General features: G+C 39.7%; 1 protein-coding gene across 1 annotated transcript in view; it reads left to right on the top strand.

The window, feature by feature from the left end:
• The window catches only part of ATP13A4 (ATPase 13A4), a 161,359-nt gene that overhangs the window by 88,852 nt on the left and 54,798 nt on the right, over positions 1–17,709 (top strand). The window contains exons 10-17 of the mRNA XM_054479920.1: positions 188–358; positions 1,496–1,653; positions 2,584–2,772; positions 4,888–4,949; positions 8,606–8,756; positions 10,369–10,455; positions 10,677–10,830; positions 13,299–13,410. Of these exons, the coding sequence (XP_054335895.1) occupies positions 188–358; positions 1,496–1,653; positions 2,584–2,772; positions 4,888–4,949; positions 8,606–8,756; positions 10,369–10,455; positions 10,677–10,830; positions 13,299–13,410 (1,084 nt within the window). The remainder of the gene's footprint in view (positions 1–187; positions 359–1,495; positions 1,654–2,583; positions 2,773–4,887; positions 4,950–8,605; positions 8,757–10,368; positions 10,456–10,676; positions 10,831–13,298; positions 13,411–17,709) is intronic.

The raw sequence follows: 17,709 nt of genomic DNA, 5'->3' as shown, positions 1-17,709 counted from the left end.
TTTTCTAAACTACAGACCTCTCAGAAGTAAGAACTGTATTTATGCTCATATCCCCAATACCTAGGGTTGTCTCTGCCGCATGGTAGGCTCACAAAAAAAATGTCTGTTGTATGATGAGTGGGTGCAGGCATGATTTAAATGAGGGAAGCCATCCTGCCTCACAAAACAAGATGCTTGTTTTCTGTAGGAGAAAGTATTCCAGTCACCAAAATTCCATTACCCAAGATGGATAGCTCTGTGCCCTGGAAAACACAGAGTGAAGCGGATTACAAACGGCATGTCCTCTTCTGTGGAACAGAGGTTATCCAGGCCAAGGCAGCTTGCTCTGGGACTGTGAGAGCAGTGGTACTGCAGACTGGTTAGCATCACCTCCTTTTTCTTATTTTTAATGGTATATTTTTGCCCAGTTTGTCTAGTGCCTTAAATTTATTAGATAAAGAGAAGCTGTTTTTTCTTTATAATCATATTTTTCTTAATTTTTAATTTTTGTGGGTATATAGTAGCTGTGTATATTCTTATGGGATACCTGAGATGTTTTGACACAGGCCTGCCATGTGAAATAAGCACATCATGGAGAATGGGGTATCTATTCCCTCAAGCATTTGTCCTTTGAGTTACAAACAATACAATTACACATTTTAAGTTATTTAAAAATATACAATTAAGTTATTATCGACTATAGTCACCCTTTGTACTATCAAATAGTAGGTCTTATTTATTCTTTCCATTTTTTTGTACCCATAGATAAGGAGAAGTCTTACTTACAGGTACAAAGCACATCAAATATATATAAATTCATATATTTTAAATACCAATTGAACTATGGCATATACCTGTTAGTAAAAATGATAGTACTGATAACAATAATTATTATGTATGTGCTTTGCAGTATATAAACTATTTTCACCATATCAAACATGCAGAGCAGAAATGCTTACTGTTTCTACTATGCCCATGAATAGGCTGAGGCCACACAATTCAAATGAACTTAAAAAAATACCATGGCCAGCAATTGACAGAGCTGGACCTAGAACTCAGGTCGTCTCATCCTGAATCCCAAGTTCTTTCTAGGGTGGGCTAGAAACTGAAAATTTAACATTGCAAAGTATTAGAAAAGTGAGTCCATCAGTATTTACTGGACCACTTAATTTTAATTCAAGTGACATGCATGTGTGTGCACACGTTTGAGTCATTTTCTTAAAATAAAATGCTATTTGGCAAAGCTGTGCTGTGCACCCAGTACGGGGGTTTTCTATCTCCAGGATGCATTGAAATTGGAAGTAGAGGGAAGGAAGGCCAGAGAGAGTACTGGGCTCTGAGATAGAGATTTCCGTTCTAGCATTTATGTATTTTTCTAGTTATTTTTCAATTGCCTTTGAGCTTAAACACTGTTCAAATATCAATAGAGAAAAACAAAGGCAGTGTTGAGGTTTGGAAGAGCACTAGCAGTAGCACTGGTCTCCTGAGTGTGTGGGGTGTGTGTTTGTTGTTCCAGGATTCAACACTGCAAAGGGAGACCTTGTGAGATCCATTCTCTACCCCAAGCCAATGAATTTTAAGTTGTACAGGGATGCCATCAGGTTCCTCCTATGCCTTGTAGGAACAGCCACCATTGGGATGATCTATACTCTGTGTGTCTATGTGCTTAGTGGGGTAAGCTGTCTTTGCTCTTTTATTAAATGCATACACACTCATCTATATATATATATATATATATATATGTATATATTTTGTACTGTACATGTTGGCCTTAATCTAGGATGTGGTTTACAAACCTGGGAAACAAAGCCAGGCACTGAAGCCTGCGTATAGACTTCCAGATCCCAGTCAGCAATTGATCACTAAGTTCCATAATAACAAACAGGTTTCATGGGATAGTGAGATAAAACAATTATTTATTGATATATCAATGTACTTCTCTTTTCCTCATACTTTATACCATTTTTCCTTTTCAATCTGAGAATGTATTTATTTCAATAAAGTAGCATTTTTAGAGCTATTGAGCAAGGGATTTTAAATAAAATCAGACACCCAGGTTTGGTGAGGTCATGGCAGACTAGTAGGTTATTCTTTGTTGGTAACAATATAAATCACATGGTTTTTTTATTGCTATTTGGGGAAAAAGAGTGAGAGCTATAAACATGGTCATGCCTTTAACCCACTGATATCATTTCTTGAAATTCGACCTAAAGAAGTAAACAAAAAGAAAGAAGCCCGGGCACGGTGGCTCACATCTGTAATCTCAGCACTTTGGGAGGCCAAGGCGGGTGGATCACATGAGGTCAGGAGTTCGAGACCAGCCTGGCCAACATGGCAAAACCCCGTCTCTACTAAAAATACAAAAATTAGCCAGTCGTGGTGTCATGTGCCTGTAATCCCAGCTACTCAGGAGGCTGAGGCAGGAGAATCGTTTGAACCCGGGGGGTGGAGTTTGCAACGAGCCGAGATTGCATCACTGCACTCCAGCCTGGGTGACAAGAGCGAAACTCCGTCTCAAAAAAAAAAAAAAAAAAAAAAGGCAAAGAGTCATATGCTGTTCATCAGTGATTTGTCTGTAATAATTAAAGAATGACTGTCATCCAGGAACCTCCAGAGGAGGTGGTGAGGAAAGCCCTTGACGTCATCACAATTGCGGTTCCTCCTGCTCTACCTGCTGCTCTGACCACAGGCATTATCTATGCCCAGAGGAGGCTGAAGAAGAGAGGCATCTTCTGCATTAGCCCCCAGAGGATCAATGTATGTGGACAGTTAAACCTTGTCTGCTTTGACAAGGTATGTGTGTTTCATCCTTATTCTTATCATCATTTTTACCATTGCTGTCATCACGTATATCTACTTTTACCCTCTTGCAAGGCAGGAGACATAGAATGTGGGTGCCTGTCTTCATTTTATCCCTGGTTAGATGCGTGATCTGAGAAAGTTATGTCTCTTGAGCTCGCAGAGTCCAAGGTTTAGAGGAGAAGTGGGTACTAAATAGGAGAATCTTTTTGGGTCCTTCCAGCTGCAATATCCTATGAAAAGCAATTAAAATAGCATCCTGTTTCTCTGCAGTCAAAACCTTCATACAAAGAAGAAAATTTAAACCCTTTACCATCGTGACTGCTGTATCCTTGATGCTAAGAATATTGCCTGGCATATAGTTAGTGTGCAATTAAATATTGATTGAATTAATGAACAAATAAAAAAGGAAGAGTTTATTAAACTGTGCCTTACTATGAGACCCATATCAAACTTTTGATGTAGTTTCCCATCTGTAGCTTATTGCTTAAAATTACTCTTGATTATTTGCCAGTTATTCCCAACCAGCCTCTTATTCTACTGTCTTTTTATTGTATTTATTTAGTCTGTACACACATATGCTGAGGTGAAGGTGGGAGTTGTGAGAGAATAAGATGGAAATGCCTTTCAGGGCATTGTGAACAGGTGAGCATGGGTAGAGGCCTGGAGGCAGGAAAGCAAGAGAGTGTGGTTTTGACTAGAGCAGGATGTTGGTAATGGGAGAGGCTATCTGTGGACATTGAATGTCTGGCTAAGAAATTGTTTACATATATTTTAAGCAGTGGAGAGTTATTTGTAGGCTTTTGTTGCTGTTGTTGACTTCTTTTTTTAATTTGCTTTTTAAATGTGGTAAAATACACATAACATAAAATTTACTATTTTAGCCATTTTTAAGTGTACTGTTCACTGGCATTAAGTACCTTCTCACTGTTCTGCAACCATCACTACTATTCATTTTGAGAACTTCTTTTATTTTCCCAAACTGAAACTATATTCATTCAGCAATACACTGAAGGTTTTGATAGTTGAGAATTAATGGGATCAGGGCTGTATTTTATAGTTATTGGAATATCAGAAAGATCTACCAAGAACAGAAAGTCAACATGACTCTTGCCACCATTTTTTTTATTATTTTGTGATCAAACTAGCAATGTAAGAAATGACATTCTATTTGTGAGATTATATCCTTGGACTTGGAAAAAGAAACAGGAGTGGGAGAGATAATTGTGACCTGAATTTGTATAAAAAACGAGCAATAATTATGAATAATTATGATTATTATTAGCTTTTACTGTATGCTAGATATTAAATGAAACACTTTATGTTATCCCATTTAATCTTCACCACAGCTCTCTGAGATTATGACCATGTCACAGATAAGAGCTCTTATATTTAGGAGGATTAATTTGCTCTGGTCACACAACTGGTGTTTAAACCTAACCTGAATTCTTAACCATTATGTTGCACTGAGAAAAATATCACCATCTTTTTTTTTTTTAACCAAATAGCAAACCATTTCTTTCGAGTCTGTTCACACACAGTGCCATGTAGGTAAAAATTTCACTCTATTCCTTATTTTAATGACATATTTTAAACTTCTGCTATGAAACTAGGACTCACCCATTTTATATCGAGGACTTTCCCATCCATTCAGTCTACGATTAGATCCTCAAAACAATCCTCTGAAGTTGTGAGGAAGATACTTTTTTTGTTGTTGTTATGGAGGACACTAAAGTTCGAAAAGATTAAGTGCCAGCTTGTTAGACAACTGGCATAAGCTCATCAATGCTTCCAACGGGCACTCCAGAGACCCACCCATTGTGCCCCTCCTTGAAGTGCTGATCTTGTTAATATGTTTGTGAAGTATTTTCTCATTACAAAAATACCTTATTTATCTGCACTATGCGGTCTTCACTATGGAGCCACTGGATTATTATTACTATTTTTTTAAGTAGGGAGGTGGTTTCATTATGTTGCCCAGGCTGGTCTCAAACTCCTGAGTTCGAGTGATCCGCCTGCCTCAGCCTCCCATAGTGCTGGGATTACAGGCATGAGCCACCATGCCTTGCCTGGATCTTCAGAGTAAATGGAGCATTTGTTTCTGTTTAGACAGGCACCTTAACAAGGGATGGCTTGGACCTCTGGGGAGTCGTGTCCTGCGATAGGAATGGGTGAGTACCTTGGACTAAATGCATTCTAGTGTCTTTTTTCCAAAATTCCGTGTTTTCTCTTGAAATTACTAATGGAGACATTTGGACTTTGGCTTTGGTGGACAATGTTTGCCAAAGTATCTTCTTTTAACTTCTCTTCTTGAATTCCTCAAAGCCTCACTAAAACACACACATTTACCCCCATCCCAACCCAGTCCCAGGCCATTCACAAATCCGGGAGATGAAGCTTTGACATTGCATTCAAATCCTTGCTAAAATATAATTTGCTCCCAGCATGAAGTTGACCCAGTATAAATAATTTAGACATTACCAGGACACTGTCCTTTAAGTAGGTAACATTCTTTGTTCAAGCTGAAGTCTCTTGATGTGCTAGGAGGAAGAAGAACACTGCTCTTACTTTTGTATCCTGAATTTCAGGAGGAGAAACATTTGTAGAACCGTAGCTAGTGTACTCATTTTTCTTGGTATTCTGATTTTGAGAATTCTACTTTCCGGCTGCTGGAAACTCTTTTTTCTTTTTCTTTCTTTCTTTCTTTTTTTTTTTTTTTATTTGAGACGGAGTTTCGCTCTTGTCGCCCAGGCTGGAGTGCAGTGGCATGATCTTGGTGCATTGCAACCTCCGCCTCCTGGGTTCAAGCAATTCTCCTGCCTCAGCCTCCCGAGTAGCTGAGATTACAGGTGCCCGCCACCATGCCTGGCTAATTTTTGTATTTTTAGTAGGGACGGAGTTTCACCACGTTGGCCAGGCTGGTCTCAAACTCCTGACCTCAGGTGATCCGTCCACCTCGGCCTCCTGAAATGCTGGGATTACAGGCATCAGCCACCGCGCCTGGCTGAAACTCCTTTTTCCTAGCAAGAAAAGACAGTTTTGGCAGTTCTCAGCACGGTGTGGTAAAGATTTGCACAGCCCTCTCCTGGCGCCCTCTTGTGGCCATGTTTGAGTTTGCGTCTCTGCCCGCTTTTTCAACTCGCTAAGAACTCCTGTGGAATCAGAACATGAAATCTCTGATGCACTTGACGTTTACGTTTTGTTTGAAAATGAAAGTTTTTTCCTCTAACACTTATAACTTAAATCACAAAGCATTTTGTACATGAAAGGTTCTTTGTGGTTCTTTTGCATTATACAGATGACATGTAATTTATCAATAAAATATGTTAATTACATATAGTTTAATAATTGTCATATTAAAATGCTATTTAGAAACAAGTCTAATTCCTGGATTAAAAAAGTGATCCTCGTGCTTCTAACCACTTTAGTGTACAGAAGAAGTCTCTTAAAGTGTTAAACTCTAAAGTTCTTTCGTTTTTCCTAGAAGATAGATTTGGATATATACTTTGTCTCATGGTTCATTAGTGTTTTTCTGTTTCAGCTTCTACAAAATATGTGTACATTTATTCAAATATGTGAGCATCTTGAGAGCAGTCTTGTTCTTATTTAGATTTGCTAGTGCTGTAGCTCTGTACTAGGCACAAATAGTAGGTGCACAGTAATTGCTCATCTAAAACGAACTCAATATATTCTGTCTTTTGAATGTTCTTCTTGTTCGATTGACACCAAACTATTCATAAAACTTTGGAAACTTTCTGTTTCTAAAAGTGACTTGTTATATTCAAGTAATAACAATTAATATAATGTTTAGGTAAATGATTCATTTCCCTCCCTTCCTTTCTTCGTTCCTTCCTTCCTTCCTTCCTTCCTTCCTTCCTTCCTTCCTTCCTTCCTTCCTTCCTTCCCTCCTTCCTTCCTGCCTTCCTGCCTTCCAATCAAAGTTGAATTCCAATGATTAAAACAATTTAAAATAAAAAATGACAAATTTAATTAATAAAATGAAACAAAACAGAATTAATTCTAGGTAAGAAGTGAGCACCTGACTTACAGGCTATTAAATACCTTCTTGTTAAAGATGAGCTGATCTGTGATATTTCTTCCTTTCCAAAAAGCCCTGATTGTTGCGCCAGATACTTTAAGAACTATTAAAGGCTATCAGGGATTGATAACCAGAAATACTCAGATAAAAATGCGCAGACAGGAATGATAGAGAGCTTTATGTATTTGCTGTGCTAAACAGAGTCTGGCCCAATCCTCTGGAATGCAGAATTATATACTCGGAATTACAGACTAGTGACAGTGTACGTCTCATAGTAAAAATAAGATTTTTTTTTTCTGATCTGTATTTTGTTTTTCAGTGTGAGTTTAAGTTTCTGTGTTAACTGTACTGCTGGTGGTCTCTTCCTTTTAGATATTTACTAAAATACCATCGAGTGTGCGGTAAACCACCAAGATGAGTTGCTCTTTTAGTACATAATAATGAATATAACTAATAGGGTCAATATGAAGCCAGGACATTTTTTAACTCTTAGTGTGACAAAAGGAAGCTTGAATGCAAAAGCCAGGAAGCCATGTGGCTGAATTGTGAGTTAACATTGCGATATGTTTGCTTTCAAAACAAAGGGCTACAGCAACTTAAGGTTATCTTTAAAGAAATTCAGGGTCCATATTATCAGAAGTAATTGTCTGTCTTGAAATGTGGTCTCCAGGATCAGACAATGACAAATTTAGGAACTTTTCCAAAAAAGAAGAATAAGGAAGGTGAGAGGGAGGCCTGATAAAACTGTTATTAGAGGAACAGCTAGAGGTTCCTGTGCAACACCAGAGGGAGAGAGGGTAAAAGGGGGATGGCAGAGTTGATCCATAAGTTTGAAAGAAGTTGGCATGTAGAAGAGGGGGAGCAAGTGGATTCTCACTGGCTCCCAGGAGCAGATTTTGCCCCGATGTAGGATGAAGCTTCCACCGTTCAGATGTCCTCCAAATAGGATAAGCTGCTTTGAGAACCAATGTCTGTGCTGCACATTTGAGAAGGGGCTGTGACTAACCAAGCTGCAGATGACATTCTTCTTGTGACACCAAAGCTGAACTTAATGGCCTCCACTCTGAAGTAGTGAAGGAACCCTGCATATAACATTCGAGTTGTATTTTAATAGCTTTTTAGATGAGACTATATCACATAACATTCGAGTTGTATTTTAATAGCTTTTTAGATGAGACTATGTTCTCATCTAAAATGAGATGTTGGGGATAATGGTTGGGATATGGACACAAGAGGCCAGGGTGGAAGAGGGGGATGCAATGTTCTTTTGAAAAATGTTTTTAGCCGGGCGCGGTGGCTCACGCCTGTAATCTCAGCACTTTGGGAGGCCGACGCAGGTGGGTTAGCTGAGGTCGGGAGTTCAAGACCAGCCTGGCCAACATGGTGAAACCCCATCTTTGCTAAAAATACAAAAAATTAGCCTGACATGGTGGTGGCTGCCTGTAATTCCAGCTACTCAGGAGGCTGAGGCAGGAGAATCGCTAGAACCTGGGAGGCAGAGGTTGCAGTGAATCGAGATCACACCACTGTCCTCCTCCAGCCTGGGTGACGGAGTGATAGCGTGAGACCCTGTATCCAAAATAAAAAGAAAAAACTCAGAGACCTTTCTCATACTCAGTGAACTTACTTGGCTGAATGAAGCACTATTAATGTGGGAGGATTGGAGAGTGGCTATTAATGCAACAAAGCATATTAAATTATTTTTTATAAAGATGTTTATTCACCTCCAAGATGCTCTGTTTTTGCATGAGGAGATAGAATGGAAACCCATTTCCTTTTCTCCTTAAGCTTTCAGGAAGTTCACAGCTTTGCCTCGGGCCAGGCTTTGCCATGGGGCCCACTGTGTGCGGCGATGGCCAGCTGCCACTCTCTGATCCTTCTTGATGGGACCATCCAGGGAGACCCTCTGGACCTCAAAATGTTTGAGGGCACCACCTGGGTAAGCCTCTGCTCTTCAGAGAATCTGAGAAGCTTCTTCAATGCCAGAGCAACATAGGCAATATCAGAGCTATCTAATTCTTATAAAAGGTGAGGTTTCCAATGTGGAGTACATTTGGTAGTGAAGGGCAAACCAACCTAAGGCTGGTTTCCTCACCTGTACGATGAAGCTAATAATAGCATCTACATAATGAGATTGTGAGGATTAAATGAGATGATGCATTAAAAAAACTTTGGCACTATGCCTGGCAAATATTAAAGGTTCGATCATATTAATATAATTGTACTTATTATGCAATTATTTCTTGTCTCTGTACTGTTCTCCAAGCATTGTCTGGTTTCAAAGATTTTCCAGAATATGGGGATCAGAAAACATTGCTTTCTCCAGTGCTCAGGATAACTCATAGATTCATGGTGACTATAAGTCTTATTTGTATTAATTTAGTATTGATTTTATTTCCAAGACTAGAAAGAACAAAAAGGAAAACCACTAAAGAGCTTTTGTTGAGACTCTAAACTAGATTTAAGAGCCAACGGTGTAGTTCAGGAATCTGGCTTTTCCGATTCTAGTTTTGGCTCTGCTTTAACTGACTGCTGAATCCCATTAAGCTGTCTCTCATGTTGGGGCTTTGGCTCTCATGACCACAAAGCGTAGTTGCATTAGACCAGTGGTGTTCACATAACACAAAACAAGACAAACAATCTGGAATCTTCTTGTAAAAGGATACATTCTCCAGAAACACTCTAAAGACTAAATAGCTGGAGTTACTCCAGTTGAAATAAAAGGTGGTATCTAAAGATGAGAATTAAGGGACCTGTATCCCTGACTACTTAGCTATAATCCCTTCTTTTCTCCTGAGCTGCATATAGCTCTCGCCTCTGGTGGCACACTGGGAGCACCACTGAAAGAGACAATCTTCAGGGTCCCTTCCAAATCTCCTGGAGCATTATTTCATAGCAGTCTAATATAACTTTGCCAATCCTCCATCTTTTCTGGGTTACTGATTCCATATCTTTAAATAGGGATTGCAGTTTCCTCTCTGGGACCTTGTCAGCCACTCAATGAGATGATTACAAAGCACTGTGTTGTCTTTGGGTAAAAGGTCCCTTTGACTATAATTTAGGGTCATTATTATAGCAATTACTGATTATTAACCATGTATATCACAGTCTCTGCCCTGCCCTACCCCAGCCCTGAGAACCATCCATCCAAATTAGACAGACGTGCAAGGGCAGGAAGAGCTGTAAAGTGCAGGAAAAGAACGACAGAAAGGTGCTTGCTTCACACAAAAGAAGTCTGGCCCTTCGTACTCATGACTTTCAAGTTAGGCTCTTCAGAAATGGAGAATGAGCCTTTACACAGCACATTCCAACAGAGAAAACAAGATAAATTGCATGAATAATTCAAAAGTGTCTGCCCTTCAAGTTGTGCAGCATTTTCAATGCATTTTTTTTTTCTGTGGTGGAATAAATCTGGTTCACCTCTGAGGGAAGAGACACGGAAAACACATTGAGGTGGTCTGAGGATTTTCTCAAGGGGAGGGTTCAAGCATAGCATCAGTGGGCAAACAATAAATAAATCTCTGCAATGAAATATCCTATTTGTGAAATAGGAAATGGCTTTTTCTGGGGACGATCTCCACATCAAGGGAGTGCCGGCACATGCCATGGTAGTTAAGCCCCGCAGAACAGCCAGCCAGGTAAGCCCTGCTTGCTCTTCACCCCACAACACCCAAACTCAAAGAGAAACTCTCTTCTGGCCCCCAGTTTTTGAAAGGTCACAGATGTGTCTTTGAATTTCAGGTGTGAAAATGGGTGAGACCTTCCCCCTTATTTGTTAAAATAAAGATTACGGAAGGAGTGGTTAAAGCCCAGTAGCTAGAAGCTGTATCGGCATGTTCCTTCCCCATCCCTCAACCAGGTCCCAGTGGAAGGAATCGCAATCCTGCATCAGTTCCCGTTCTCATCGGCACTGCAAAGAATGACAGTCATTGTCCAAGAGATGGGAGGTGACCGACTGGCATTCATGAAAGGTGCACCAGAGAGGGTCGCCAGCTTTTGCCAACCTGAGACAGGTCTGTAACTTGACTTGGATTACACCTGGCAAATCTGTATCTCCAGATAATTATGTTCCCACAGCATTTGATCTATTAATTCAATCGCCTATGGGTCATCACCAATTGGGTGGCTCACTGGCATTCCAAATTCAATACGAAAACCAAGCATGTCTTTCTCATTTCCTGTATTTCCCAGTTTCCTGTTTTGGTGCATGGTAGCACCATCCCCCGCCACCACCCCATTTACGTGTCATCTCTGATTTCTTGCTCCCCCTTCGTGCCTCTGTCTCATCAGTTGCTAATCCATGGTCCTTCACTGCATCTGCTCATGCTTTCATCATTCTTGATCACTTCAATAGTTGGTGGATTGACCCTCTGCCTCCGGTCTCCCCAACTTTGATTTGCCCTCTGTACTGTGAGCAGATTTTTTTACCTTACGATTATTTTAGTTTCTCTCATAGGCTGCAGCATAATCTCAAATTTCTTTAGGATCATATATAAGGCTTTCAGGTTTGAACTCCCAGTGAACTTTCCAGATGGGCCTCACCACTCCTCATCCTGTGCTTTTCCTGAGCTGAACTAACTCTTCACAGCTTACTCTCATGCCTCCATGCCTAAGCTCATGATTCTCCCTCAGCCCCAGAATCTTTCCTTTACTGAACCACCTCCTCCCAGGCTGGTATATACACCACCAAACGCTTTCCATAGCATGCTGCAATGGCCTGGATCATAGCAATGATCTCATTTGATTGCATTGTTAGTCTGCTGGCTGTAACTCAATTAGACAGAAATCCTTAGAGCAGAATTTGTGAGTTTTTTTCAATTTCGTTCTTTTTTAACCTATATTTTAAGTTCAGTGGTGCATGTGCAGGTTTGTTACGTAGGTAAATTTGTGTCATGGGGGTTTCTTGTACAGATTGATTCGCTGTCCAGGTATTAAGCCTAGTACCCATTAGTTATTTTTCGTGATCCTCTCCCTCCTCCCACCTTCCACCCGCAACAGGCCCCAGTGTGTGTTGTTCCCCCGTATGTCCATGTGTTCTCATTATTTAGCTCCCACATATAAGTTTGGTTTTATGTTCCTATGTTAGCTTGCTAAGGATAATGACCTCCAGCTCCATCCAGGTCCCTGAAAGGACATGATCTCATTCTTTTTTATGGCTGCCTAGTATTCCATCATGTATATGTACCACATTTTCTTTATCCAGTCTACCATTGATGGGCATTTAGGTTGATTCCATGTCTTTGCTATTGTGAATAGTGCTGCAATAAACATATATATGCATGTGCATCTTTATAATAGAATGATTTACCTGTCTTTGGCTATATACCCAGTAATGGGATTTCTGGGCTGAATGGTATTTCTGTCTTTAGGACTTTGAGGTATCACTGCATTTTCTTCCACAGTGGTTTAACTAATTTACACTCCCACCAACAGTGTATAAGCACTTCTTTATCTCTACAATCTCACCAGCATCTGCTGTTTTTTGACTTTTTAATAATCACCATTCTGACTGGTTTGAGATAGTATCTCATTGTGGTTTTGATTTGCATTTCTTTAATGATCAATGATGTTGAGCTTTTGTGTGTGTGTGTGATTGTTGGTCTTATGTACATCTTCTTTTGAAAAGCGTTCATGTCCTTTGCCCACTTTTTAATGAGGTTGTTTGTTTTTTTCTTCTTGTAAATTTTCTTTAAGTTCCTTATAGATGATGGATATTAGACCTTTGTTGGATGCATAGTTTGCAAAAATTTTCTCCTGTTCTGTAGGTTGTATGTTTACTCTGTTGACAGTTTCTTTCGCTGTGCAGAAGCTCTTTAGTTTAATTGGATCCCGTTTGTCAATTTTTGCTTTTGTTGCAATTGTTTTTGGCATCTTTGTCATGAAATCTTTGCCTGTGCCTATATCCAGAATGGTATTGCCTAGGCTGTCTTCCAGGCTTTTATAATTTTAGGTTTTAAAAGTCTTTAATCCATGTTGAGTTAGTTTTTGTATATGGTGTAAGGAAGGGGTCCAGTTTCAGTCTTCTGCATATAGTTAGCCAGTTATTTCAGGACAATTTATTGAATAGGAAAGCCTTTCCCCATGCTTATTTTTGTCAGGTTTGTCAAAGATCTGATAGTTGTAGGTGTAAAGTCTTATTTCTGGGTGTACAGCTTGTGATTTCTTCTCTGCATAGCCAATGCCTGGCAGATAGTAGATTCTCAATAAATGTTTGTTGGTTAAACTGAAGAAAAAAGAATTTTACACTTTTCCTATCTTTTTTTTTTATTGTTTCAAATGCTTCCTTCTCATTTTAGCTTCATTATATCTGAAGAGGTCCACCCTGACAATGTAGTTACGTTTAGAATTTTCAACTGACTTGTTTACATATCTTTGTAGAGGTGTGTTTTCTTGGGCAAAAGTTGGATGTTTGTAAAGAATTTCTTTGCCAGTACTGCCTAAGCAAATACTGCGTACTAACCCTGTGTTTCTTTCTAAACAGTACCCACTAGTTTTGTTAGCGAACTTCAGATTTACACGACACAGGGCTTTCGAGTCATAGCACTGGCCTACAAGAAGCTGGAAAATGACCACCAGACTACTACCTTGACGAGGTAAATGGGGATGATTTTGATAAAGCAGAAAGGTTTGATGGAAAGATGTGCCAGGTTGGAATGTCAAGGGCATTAGACTGGGATGGACTCAGGCGTTCTAGGTGGTGGACAGAGCAATGTAGCTTGCTGAATTTGTGTGCATGACATGTCTCTGAAAACTGGTAAATAGGGATATAGTAATCCCTGCCCTGCCTAAATCCCAAAGATAATGTGAACACTCACTGGGGGATTTTATGAGAAATAGTCATATAAGATGTTTAATATGATGTGATTTTTACAGCTTTGTGAAAGCAGACATAGAAATATAATCAGCGTTTCAGAATTTGAAATTGTGGTCATACCCCCATTTTAAAAAAATTATAGTTGGTGGATTGGTTGGGAATTATGAAACATGACATTTACCAGAAAAAATTTTTGATAGGAAATACACAGTTTAATGAAACAAATAAATACAGCTTAGATGATATAATCTTGGTGACATCTACAAAAAAAACAAGGAAAACTTCTGAGGTGCCATACTAGAGAAAGATTTTAACCTATAGATTAAATTTTACATTTTAGAGTTAAAATAGAGATGCTTAACAGCTCCAAAACTGCAGTATTTGAGTTCAATTTTATTTTTTTTAATTCCACTCTTTTCAGGTATCATGTTTATTTCACCTTTCATGTCATTTCTAACACTTAATGTCAGCCACCACTGCTTATGCTGTTGTGGAGCTAATCTAGGCTCATTTTTAAATTTAGGATTTTACATTTGGAAAGTATAACCTATTTGTTTCAACCTAATCAGAGTCAACACTCTCTTGTAACTATATTTTTAAACTCTTAATATTCTAAAATAAAATTCACATATTATCTGCACATATTCTTTGTAAAAATATATAATGACCCATTATATAGTAAAAATAAAAGCAAAACATACAATGTTTCACAAAGGTGATAGTTTAATAAATGCTCAGCTGACTCCACTAACACAAAATAAAGTAACAAGTTGCTTGTACCTACGTATAGAATAATTGAGGCTGCAACATCTACAAATACAGACTGATACAGGTATGTTATGTATTGCAGACTCAGATACCTCAGTCTTGCCACCAGTAAGGTGACTGTGAAGTGGTTAACAAGTCTTGGTAAAACTCTGAAGAAAACAGTACAACCTCCTCCCAATTTATATAGTACAGGTAGTTACATTTCTGCAAAATTCAAAAGAATACAAGTGTGAAAAATACTTTGTGTTTATATGTAACACATATAAACTAGGGAAATTTTAATAAACAATTTTGTAATTGTTTAATATAACATAGTAATATTATATATATAATAATAGTACAGTATATTCTATAATAATAGTAAAATATATACAGTATAAGCCTAAAGTATATTATTATACTTAGGAAAGTATAATAATTTTTTTCAGTGTTTTCAGTGTTCATGAATGTCCAGTAGGATATTCAAAAGGCATGTGTGATGCGGGATAATTATTCATTGTGTGCTGGTCTTTGCAGAAAGTCTTGCATAGATGCAAAAAAAAAAAAAAATCCACAATGTCCTCTAGAGGGAGGACTGTTTCTGCTTAGAAGGACTGCTGTGACTCAACCCTCTCACTTTGTGAATGGGTAAAATGAGGCCCAGAGTGGGAAGTGGCTCATTGTGTTCATTTCTTGGGCTGGTTGGACCATTTTTCCCGGGGGGCCAGTTTCATGCTACCCCTGAAACTTTGGCTACTACAATTCTGTATTCTGTTGTAATTTCATCAACTTAGTTCAGGGTCACTCAAGTAAGGGAGCTAAAAGTAAACTTTGAGATTGGATATCGCATTTTGAAGGAGAGGAAACTTGGGTCCAAGGAAGGAAAAGGACAGAGCAGAATTGGGAATTAAACTTGGTTTCCTGACAGGCTGTTGCCAAGGGCTATGGCAAGAGTCTGGCTACCATGCTGCTGCTTCTCATTGTCATAATATGATATTTGCATATTACAAGTTGCAAACTCGTGGTTTTGAAATGCATGCACATAACAAAGCACTTACTGTGGAGACACACGAGCAATGGGGAATAGTGAGGGCTGTGGCGCGCAGGAGAGTATATGTCCTGGTTAAAGGTACTGAAATTCTAACTTTTTAAAATCTTGTATGGTCTAAACACAAATCACAAATTCTCAACTAGGATTTGATCTTAGGTCATCAATTTGCCTCTCCTGTCTTAAAGCACATCACCACCATGTATACACATAGCTAAATTAATTTAATTATCCTTTGTGAACTCCTGATTAGGATGGAACATTCTTGCTGTTGTTTTGGGGTTTTTTTGTGTGTGGTTACTCAGGGTGCTTCCAGCATTGGTATCATAATCTCTTCAAAGGTTATTGGCCCACTTTATGCATATTTCATCCTTTAAAAGTCATATGGATTTTAAGAACATGAAATGTAATCACAGGGATGACAATGCTTTCTATATATTACACTTATCATTCTTTATTATCTTTAGATACTTCGGGAGGAGGCATAATATCTGTGCAGGAAGCCAGAAGAGATAGAATGCCATTCCAAGTTTCAGAGCTTAAGACCCTTTAAGGAATTACTCCTTTTAATTTTTTTGGTTCAGATTAAATGCTCATGAAAGGAAGAACTTGTTTACCAGGCAAAGAAAGTGATTTAGTCATGCTCACACAGCAAGGCAGTGGTAGGGCTGACATTAGAACTCCAGCTTCGTGATTATTGTGCCTTGAACCATACAAAGGCCATAAGCCAGAGGAGTTAGAAGTACTAGTGCCAAGGTAGGCCACAGGCTATGGCAGATGTTTGACCCTGCAGCCATTTTCTTGGCCTAATCTGGCACTTTGTGGTTGGCTCAGGTCATGTCATCTGCAGAAATAACCAAGGCCTGGGGCCTGAGTACCAGGACCATGAGAAAGATTGGAAGACCTATTGTGCCAAACCCCCATGCACTTCAATAGGGAAGGCACCAGGTTCAAGAGGCTGAAGAAGAGACCCAGAGCCAGCAAAGGAGGCGTGGGGTTTTATTAGGGGCTCACCTACAGGGGAGAGAGTCCCATAACAGCCGACTGGACAGGAGAACCACCTTACATATAGAAACAGTCCAGTGGCAGCAAAGTGGACAACGTATCTGCCTTCCTATACTCCAGTGGCGGTGAGCTGTGCAGGAAAAGCGCCGCTGCCTGCAAACATCATGCAGTTTGTATAGCGTTTTCACTTGACTGCTTGATGACATCCGCCCAGCAACCTTCATCCACCTCACAACTCAGGGCCTCAGCTCCCTTTATGGTCTGGCACATGTTCCACTAGACGGGATGGGGGCTCAGAAGTTCCTCAGAGACAAGGAACAAATCTCCGGGTTGGCCACAGCCAGATTTCCTAGCTTGGAACATACATTCAGGTGCATCTGCCATAGAGGGTCATTCTAAGGTTATGCTAAGTAGTTACTGCTATCAGGTGCATTTACCCTATAAGCCCTCAATCAGGCATCAACCAAGTTATCCTTCAAACACCAGATTAAATATCATCTTCTACAGGAAGCCTTCTCCAATCACCCCACCCAGAAATGATAGCACCCTCCTCTCTGACTCGATGGGACTCTGATTTGGACATCTGTTATAATACTTTTCCCAGTCTCTGCTACTACAGTCTCTGCATATTCTCTGCCACTGTTTCTCGGTGCTGTTTCTTGAACTCAGTAAAATTTCTGGATTAGGAATTTCCATAGATTACCTGGCAAAAAATGGTCCCAACAGGCCTCAGAGCGTTTCAACTAGGCACACATTTGCTGAGCACTTGCTGTGTGTTGGGCATCACACGAGTGGTGTTGAGTACAGCATTGAATCAGGTGGGATTGTTCCCAAGGAGCTGAGACAGTGTGACAAAACACAAGCCCAAGAATAAAACATGGGCAAATAAAATGTGAGTTACAGTGAAATATAAGTAATATGCCAAGAGAGCAATTATTCCTTTTCTTTTTCTTTTTTTTTTTTTTTTTTTGTGAGACGGGTTTCATTTTTGTTGCCCAGGCTGAAGTGCAATGGTGTGATCTCAGCTCACTCCACCTCCTGGGTTCAAGCTGTTCTCCTGCCTCAGCCTCCCAAGTAGCTGGGATTACAGGCGCCTGGCACCATGCCCCGCTAATGTTGTATTTTTAGTAGGGATGGGATTTCTCCATGTTAGTCAGGCTGGTCTCGAACTCCCAACCTCAGGTGATCCGTCCACCTCGGCCTCCCAAAGTGCTGGGATTACAGGCATGAGCCACCGTGCCTGTCCAGGAGCAATGATTTCAATCTGAGGAAGCCTTT

Source organism: Pongo pygmaeus, chromosome 2 (assembly GCF_028885625.2).
Source record: "Pongo pygmaeus isolate AG05252 chromosome 2, NHGRI_mPonPyg2-v2.0_pri, whole genome shotgun sequence".
Taxonomy (NCBI): domain Eukaryota; kingdom Metazoa; phylum Chordata; class Mammalia; order Primates; family Hominidae; genus Pongo; species Pongo pygmaeus.
The sequence above is the reverse complement of the archived record's forward strand: the minus strand, read 5'-3'. Positions and strand labels throughout refer to the sequence as shown.